The sequence below is a fragment of the Myotis davidii genome, unplaced genomic scaffold (assembly GCF_000327345.1).
Source record: "Myotis davidii unplaced genomic scaffold, ASM32734v1 scaffold118, whole genome shotgun sequence".
Taxonomy (NCBI): domain Eukaryota; kingdom Metazoa; phylum Chordata; class Mammalia; order Chiroptera; family Vespertilionidae; genus Myotis; species Myotis davidii.
Genome location: NW_006290441.1, coordinates 3054000 through 3062723, shown reverse-complemented (window position 1 = coordinate 3062723; position 8724 = coordinate 3054000). Strand labels below are relative to the sequence as shown.

At 54.7% G+C, this 8724-nt stretch overlaps 1 protein-coding gene across 4 annotated transcripts in view; it reads right to left on the bottom strand.

Annotated features, from left to right (window-relative positions):
* Window positions 1-8724, bottom strand: part of ST5 (suppression of tumorigenicity 5) — a 104322-nt gene that overhangs the window by 15688 nt on the left and 79910 nt on the right. For all 4 annotated transcript variants that reach the window (XM_006763485.2, XM_006763483.2, XM_006763484.2 and 1 more), the window contains exons 5-11: window positions 8197-8348; window positions 6266-6481; window positions 5224-5320; window positions 4655-4699; window positions 3479-3663; window positions 2332-2441; window positions 2050-2119 (exon numbers count right to left, since the gene is read on the bottom strand). In XM_006763485.2, the coding sequence (XP_006763548.1) occupies window positions 2050-2119; window positions 2332-2441; window positions 3479-3663; window positions 4655-4699; window positions 5224-5320; window positions 6266-6481; window positions 8197-8348 (875 nt within the window). The remainder of the gene's footprint in view (window positions 1-2049; window positions 2120-2331; window positions 2442-3478; window positions 3664-4654; window positions 4700-5223; window positions 5321-6265; window positions 6482-8196; window positions 8349-8724) is intronic.

The window sequence follows — 8724 nt, the reverse complement described above, 5'->3', positions numbered from 1 at the left end:
AGTGCCAGCCCCCTTGGCAGGGACCCAGCCCAGGCCCTCTCTGAGCAGCCAGGACAAACATGCGCTTCCCTGGGGGCAGCAGGCCCACTGCAAAGGAGCAGCTCTGATCCGGCTCTGCTCCTGCAAAGGGAGCCCTCGGAATGCTCCCCTCCAGGGCCAAGGAACCTGGGGGCATGTTGGCCACTGCCTGGCTCCCCACCTGCATCTGTACTGCTCCACACTCCCTTAGTCCCACACACTGGGCATTCCACATCCATAGAACACTTCTCCCCAGACTACCCTCTGAGGTGATCCAAGAGCACTAGACTTGGTGTTAAAGGATTTGAGAATAAACCTGGCTCTGTCCCTCACTGGCTGTGTGACCTTGGAATATCATTACACTCTGAGTCTCAGTTTCTTAATCTATAGAATGGACATAACAGTGAGTTATGAGTTATTATGAGGATTAAGGAAAATGACATACTTAAAGCAGCTAGCCTGGAACATAATAGGTTCTAAATAATAGTTTATTCCCTTTGCCTTCCCTTCTACATTGAAAGTCCTACCCCCTCTGCTCCACTATTAAAAGTTCCTTGAGGGCAGGATCCATGTCTAACTCACCTTTTTTTTAAATTGATTTTTTACAGAGAGGAAGGGGGAGGGATAGAGAATTAGAAATATCGATAAGAGAGAAACATCAATCAGCTGCCTCCTGCACACCCCCCACTGGGGATGTGCCTGCAACCAAGGTACATGCCCTTGACCAGAATTGAATCTGGGTCCCTTCAATCTGCAGGCCGACACTCTAGCCACTGAGCCAAACCGGTTAGGGCTCTAACTCACCTTTATGTGCCTTTAGAATGTTGCCTGACTGTCAACAGGTGTATGATACGTGTTTCTGAATGAGTGAATGAGTGCATGAATGAATGAGTGGCCCCAAATCCTTCATTTGGGGTCCCTGCTGTGTATTACCCTTGCCAAGGATCACCCTCATCTGCCCCAGACTGGCATCTAGTAAGGCCTTCTCCCACTAAAGCCTGGGAACCCTGAAACATAGTTGACAACCCTAGCCAACAACACTCCTGGTGAGTTCCAGGGGACAGTGCAATAGGACTCTTACCATTACCTCTATCTATGTCCAGGGCTAACGGAAGGGAGACAGATAGGGAAGGGCTTCTCTCTCTACAGCATGGCTTATAGTTTCAAAACTCTCCCCTCTGAGTTCAAGGCATCTCTCCCAGAATCCCATTGGAAAGGTATCTCTCCCACAACCCCAGAGAAGGCACTGCTCTCTTCCTGCTCAGCCTCCAGCCCTACCAACCATGGGCAGGATGCTTCTACATCAGGCTGGCTAGAAATGGGGGTGAAGAAGATTTTCCTCCACCCCAATCTGTTGTACAATACACATACTGCTGGGGTGACATAATCCTGCAATCTGGAATTAGCAATCAGACCTCAGAAGCCAGAGACAAATGAATGAAACGACAAAGTATAGGCAAGCTAAAAACATATGACAGCCCAGAAGGCGATCCATTCTCTCCCCCATATTACACATAATCTCAGGGCCCAGTCAGAGCGGCCCCTTTGAGTCCTGCCAACCCAGGAGTGCCTCTTCTTTTCTTTTCTTTTTAAATATATTTTATTGATTTTTTTACAGAGAGGAAGGGAGAGGGATAGAGAGTTAGAAACATTGATCAGCTGCCTCCTGCACACCCCCTACTGGGGATGTGCCCGCAACCAAGGTACATGCCCTTGACCGGAATCGAACCTGGGACCCTTGAGTCCGCAGGCTGATGCTCTATCCGCTGGGCCAAACCGGTTAGGGCAGGAGTGACTCTTCTATAAGAATGTATGTGTATGTGTGCGTGTGTGTAGGTGAGTGTGTGTGTTTATGTATGTATGAGTGTGTATGTGAATGTAAGTATGTGTGTGTGTGTGTGTGTTGGGGTGGTCTCAGGGAGCACACAACGGAGCAGAACATAGCATATCACACAAGCTAACATCGCAGAATGGCACACAAACATACAAATGCCGAGGCCCAGCCCCTGAGGACTGAGCAGCCCTACTCACCAGTAAGCGCCTGCAGTAGCCAAAGCGTCTGCTGCCATCCTCCCCGGTCAGCATGAAAGAAAAAGTCTCACTGGAACAGGGAGAGGTCTGGCATCAGGGAAGCATCAGAGGACCCAGGGACAGCCCCCAGGAAGGGGACCGCCATCCCAGGGAGGGGGTGAAGGGCCAGGTTGCTGTGAAGAGGAGGTTGGGACTAGGGTGGGCCCCATTCAACTGCCCACTGCCATGGGGGTAAAGAGGCTCTGCCCTCGTCCTCCCGCCAGCCAGGTCAGCAGGCCTCACCTGGTATACTCGGACACAGGCAGCCAGTCCTTGGCATCAGGGAAGCAAAACTGGGGAATGGCCTTGAGCCTCTCCTCTGCCTCACGCATCTGCTTGGTGGGTCGGTCCAGCTGCAGGCAAGAGGAATATGGGGAGAGATGGACAAGGGAAGGCATGGAGCCTGGGGGTGGGTTTGGGGGTGGCTAAGAAGCATCTCCTCCCTTGAGAGCCTTGGATGGCATCCTATCAGCTGGCATGCTTCTCAGCAAACCCTGTCCCTACTCCCAATCCTCACAGAGGGGTCTGGGTGTGGGATGAGCCATCATTTATTCATCCATGGATATTAAATGGGCACTTTGCATATGGCACCTGGCACTGTGCCATGCGCTGGGGCTACCAATGGAAACCAAGTGGACAAGGTCCCTGTCCCTGCACACTGGTCAGGAGAGTGAAATCATCAACAACATGATTTCAGAGGGGGGGTCACAAAGGAAATAAACAGGGTGATAGGATAGAGAGAGCGGGGCAGGGGAGGGGCTTCTTTGGGGTATCTGGGAAGATCTCCTGGAGGAAGTACCATCTGAACAGCGAATGAAGAACGAGAAAGAGCTAGCAGCCATGGGAAGAGCTGGGAAAATACATTCCAGACAGATGCTCCGGCAGAGAGAGGCTTGGGTGTCAAAGGAAGGGAATGGAGGCCAGGATGTGGTGCCGAGCAGGGAAGGAGTAGAAAGAGATAAGGTAGATGGGGGAATGGGTACAGAGTTTCCTTTTGGGGTGATGAAAATGTTCCAGAACTAACTGTACATCTCTGCGATACACTAAGTCACTGAATTGCACACTGTAAAGTAGGTGAACTATGTAGTATGTGAATTATATCTTAATAAAGTGGGGAGAGAGAGAAGCCAGGGGCCCATGTCAGGACCCTTGTTAGTCCTTGTAAGCAATGTGACTTTAGTCTAAGCACCCCGGGAGCGGCTCTCCCGCCCCTCACCTTCTGCATAAACACCCTCAGCCCTTGGAACCGTCTTCCCTCCTGGCGATAAGCAGCCACGCTCAGGGCAGCCAGGTGAGCCGCAGTGGCAGGATGGGGCCGCTCTTCTTCCCCAGATGGGCCAGGCCGACAGAAGGTGGCAGAGGAGGGGTGCAGGGGTGGGGATGGCCTCACCTTGGGAAACTGGTAGGAGACTTCGGGGAGGTAGGTGTTGCGGGATGGCTTCTTCTTGAGTGACACCACCACAAAGTACTCAAAGAGCTCCCGCTCCTGCCACTCGAGCAGCTCCAGCTCCAGCGTCCGGTAGCTGGGCGCACGCTTCAGCATTGACTGGATGTGGACCAGGCGCTGTGTGTGGGCTGGGGGCAGGTCACAGGTCAGGAAGCAGATGCCACGTTAGCCCCCCTCCATAGCAGACTCAGGGCTCAGTCTCTGTGGATCACCTCTAGGCACATGAGCCTAGCCTGACACCCTCACCCAGCTAGGTCTGGGGGAGAAGGGGTGGGAGCAAGGTGTCGCCCTCACACAGGGAGCTACTGGTCTGGGCCTCCTGGAGCCTTTGCAGCCTGTGCTGGGCCAATAGGACTGCCCAAGCCAGGCAAACCCAGGCATGTGTCATTGGCGCCCACCCACCCCTGTGCCAACAGGACTAGGGGATATGAACATCCGCTCAGGCTTCATCCTTAGGCCTCAATCAGTCCTTGAACTTGAAACCCTTTGTCCCCGTCCTCAGGCCCAAAGTCCACTTGCCCACTTGCCGGGGCCAGTGGAGGGGGGCGGGGGAGAATAGCTCCCCCTACTTCCATCCTCCAGGAAGGTCTAGGCCGGGTCTCCCAGTAGAGAAAGGACAGAGATTTGTCCAAGGCCCCTGGAATGGGAAGGTCCCAGAGCCTTTCCGGGAGGCGGCAGTCCTCCACTCCAGGGGAAGGGAGATGAGTGGGCTCGGGCCTCTGGAGGACCAGTTTCAGACTGAGGCACGTTCCTTAGAACCAGAAGAGGTGCCTGCAATCTTCTGAACCCATCTACGTCCGCCAGGATTCACATTTACCAGGCAAACCCAGTACCCAATCCCTACAGACAGCGGCTTGGGAAAGTGTGGGCCAGGACACCAGCCTGAAATTTGGCAAAGGAGACGTCTGAAGTTAACCTTGCAGGCCTGAGCTCACCTGACTGTAGAAATGGACAATCCCATAGCTCCTTGCTCTGCTGGCCCGGTATCCTGCCTGCCTGCTATCTCTCCAAACCTGGCCAACCAGGACAAGGGCACTACACACGAGGAGGGAGGGAAGGCTTATTCCCCAGAGCCAGGGCTGGGAGAGGCTTCCATGCTCGTGGGGAGCCACACCTCACCTTTGAACCTGTCGTCAGAGTCGCTCTCGCTCTCACTGTTCTCATCTGGAAAGAAACAGCGGAAGTGCAGGCTTGCTGAGCCCCTGCCCCACAGCGAGTGTTTCCAATGCCCCCTCCCCCCAACTCTTCCCATGAGCGATGAATCTGTACCTGGTCCCAGGTCCGGGGCCCACGGCCAGGTGCTGGGTGGCCTGAGACCAGGGTCCTTCAGAGCTCAAACTGTAGGTGCTCATCTATACACAAACCCTTACCACCCAGTCCTGATCTGGAGAAGCTGAGGACCCAAGGAAGTCTGGACTTTCCTTTTGCCTGAAGTAGTTCCCCACAGTCACCTCCCTACTCAGGGCCTCACAGCCCAAAGCCGGAACCATCCCATCCATGGCTTTCTTCCCTCTTTGGCCCTCCCCTCTCACGTGACCACTTCTTGGCCGGGCTCTACCCACCTAGAAGGTAGGAGGATCCCCGTGATGGGCCCACAAAAGGGTAAGGTGAGGCTAGTCCATGCCTCTCCCTGTTGCTAATGCCCAAGGGCCCCAGACACTTGAACCAGTTCGAGTATCAAGGCCTACCTCTCAGTGATGCTGTCTCAATGCTGGACATAGACAGCTTTTTTAACCTCTTCTTTCCTCTCTTGGCATTGTAGATGGAGTTAATTCTTTGGACAAGCTGGGTGAGAAAAGCAGGGAGGGTGAGGTAACCTAACACCAGCTGCCCCTACCGCCAAGAAGGCTTAGTAGGCCACCCATTGCCTTATTGGTGCAAGCTTGCTACCCTCCCGCCCCAGGTCCAATGCTGGTCTCCCTGCCACACTGACACCAAGTGCAGACTGTCGGGTAGCTCTCCATCTATACGCCCCCGAAGTGGACTCCTGTCCCAAGGCAAGGACATTAAACTTAGCTCCCCAGAGGAAGGAACTGGGATCAAACTGGACAGGATGGGAACTCCTGGGTCCCAAGAGTCCCTGAACCAACGGAGACAAAGAGCTCCTCAGATGCAATAACAGGAACAGGGATTCCAGCCTTTCCCCTCTGGGCCAGAACCTGGAGCCCTGACAGGAAGGAGCTAAATTCCCAATATACCCAAGCATTGTTTGCAGGCTAAAAATACCAGTTAGCTAAATCCTGCCGCTTTGGGCTGACGGTTTGGGCCTGGCTGCCTATAAATGACTGCTGCAAACTCTTCGTTCTGAGAGTTATAGAGAGGGAGTCAATGTTTGAGCCTGAGGTCCTTCAAAGCCTGAAAATACTTGTGTATAGAGACCTCAAAATGCACACCCCAAACTGCAGTAATGGGGTGTCTCCTAAGGACTGGTTTCCAGCCAGCCAGAGCCATGGAGTACTTCTTGGGGGCAGAGGCCGGCCTGTGCTTCCCCTAACATCTGCCCCCCATTAATCACTTACTGCATCTTTATTGATAAGAAAAGAGAATTAACCAGATGAAAAAGAAAGGCATGGACCCAGAATATACGCAAGGAGAAGTGAGGGAGCAATCCCAGATTAGGGGAAGGAAGGAAGGAAGGAAGGAAGGAAGGAAGGAAGGAAGGAAGGAAGGAAGGAAGAGAAGGAAGGAAGGGCCGCCTGCCTGCCCGCCCAGCCCCACTGGGGAGGCTACCTTGGGAATGCGGCGGGCCCGGCGGCTGGACAGCAGCTCACTCGTGGTGCTGAGGCTGTCCTCATTGAGGCTGGAGGGTGAGGATGGCAGGCTCAGCTGAGCCAGCAGCAGCATGTCGTCGTGGCTGTGTCTCTTGGGTAATCGTGGCAGCCGGTGGCTCTTCCTTTCCGACCAGTTTCCACTGCGCAAGGTCTGGCTGCCTGGTTTCAGGGAGAGCTGGCATGGGGGAGACACAGTGGGTGAGGGGCTCACCACAGAAGCCTTGGCCAGCACCCTCTGCTGGGGCCTGGACTTGGCAGCCACAGGATGGCATCCCGGCTCCCAGAATCCCACCCTGAGACTTCCACCCTCTGGGGTTTCCTCTTTCCAGACCGTAGCTGCTAATCAGGGCTAGATTAGATGCTCGCTTCCACAAAGGAAGCTAAGGAATTCTGCCAGAATAAAGAAAGCAGAGGCTAGGAAAACGGGGCTGTCATCTGAGTGGAAAAAGGCCAACCGGGAACTCTGGGGGCTCCCCTGAGCTCTGGGACAAGGTTTAGCCTTGGACTTTGCTCTCTACTGAGCCAGGCCGCTGCAGCCAATCCTCCCCCGCAGCCCGATCCAGTAGAGGCCACAGTCTACGTGCCAGCCTGGCCCTGCTCACGTATTCTAGGGGCAGCACAGTGCTCTGACCACCAAAGCCCAGCAAGGCCGGCCTCATGGCCAGGTGGTTCCCTCACAGCCCTGATCCGCTTTCTGCCTCCCTCCGTCTAGACCGCTACCCTACAGTCCGGCGGCCTTCCTCTCAGCGACCCTCTCACTGCCAGGCAGCACCCCCTGCAAACTCGGCCTGCCTCCCACCTGCTGTGTGGGTCTGGCACCGCCTCTCATCCCTCCTCACCACGTCCTCCTTCCTCCCCGCCCCTCAATTCCTCTTTCCTTCCCACCCAATCAGTCAGGCGATACACATTCAATGGAAGCACATTAGAAGGTAAATCTTTTATAAAAATAGTCACATTATTCCAGTCAGAAGAAATCATTTTTATATTCTCTAGACAATGTTAAAAATATTCAGGTCCCTCCAGCCCTGGCCAGTGTTTCTCAGTGGTAAGAGAGTCAGCCAAAGCACTTAAGGGTAATGGGTTCGAGTCTTGATCAAGGGCATGTGCCTGCATTGTAGGTTCCATACCCAGCCCCGGTCAGAACGCATGCAGGAGTCAACCAATGGATGTCTCTTTCTCATATCATTATCTCTCTCTCTCTCTCTCTCTCCCACACACACACACACACACACACACAGGTCCCTCCATTTGCATGGAGAATTACAGATGCCAGGGTAGGTCCAAAGCACCTTAATTCTCCTGCCTCCTGCCCACCACCTGGACAAGGCCAGAAGGAGCTAAGTCTGAGGGCCTCCTTTGACCCTTCACCCTTCTCATTCTGCCCTCTTTCAGTCCATTCCTGGGCGATTCATTCTTCTTCCCTCCAACAGGAGTGGCTCCAGGTCTCGTGGACACCTGGCTAGCTCTCAAATCTGGTTCTTGGACCTGTGCCTGGCCCCCCAAGTGCCAGTACTGAGGTCATTTCTGCCAGCGCTGCAGAATGCCAAGGCTCAACCAGTGCCCTGCCTTCCTGCTTCCCACAGGAGGGGGTGGGGAGGAAAATGATAAGCCAGCAGACCACAGGGACTCCTGCCTTAGTTGGGCAGCTCAGAGCTCTAGTGGGGAAAGGACGGCAGTCGGACAGGATGCCCTAAGAGCCTGTCTCCATTGTCCCCAAGGGCCTCAACATGCCACAGTCCCTGAGTGCAGAGCTCTCTCCTGACTGAGGTCACATCCTTTGCCAAGCACTGGGGAGGGGAAAAGCCGGTGGAAACAGGCCCAGCCTGGGTAGGACAGGCCCCCACGGTGGCCCGCGTGCTGACCTGCAGGCGCAAGTCCGGCTGCCGTTACCTGAGTGGGCGGGTTGCTGTACTTCCTGTCCTGGGGACTCCACATCCTGTGCAGAGAGTCCAGGGAATTCTCTGACAGTTGCTGGGATTTTCGTCCCGCTCTGCGGCTCTTTAAGTCCACATCCTCATATGGATTCTCCTTGGGCAGATCTCCTGCAGAGGAGGAAAGGTTAGAGAGGGGGAGAAGGAAGAAGGAAGCACGCACGCTCTCTCTCACACAAATAAACAAGCAGAATTCCTGTGAACCAAAGAGAATGGCTTCTGCCTGGCCCTTCGGCTCATGAGTCATGCAGCGCCCCGTCTGCAGTGGGAGGCTACAAACAGATCCTGGCTCCCAGTCCAGAAGCTGAACCCCCCACCCCCAGTTCAGCTCAGCCTTGTCTGGCCTCTGTTTTATAAATTCAGGGATTGCACAAGACTGGCTCAGCCACCCCTGCCTGTGCCCGGCCAGCCGACAGCGCCAACACCAGGCGCCTCTCCTTGGCTCCCGTCCCTCTGCTGTGCAAGCCCCAGAGATGCACAGTCCAAG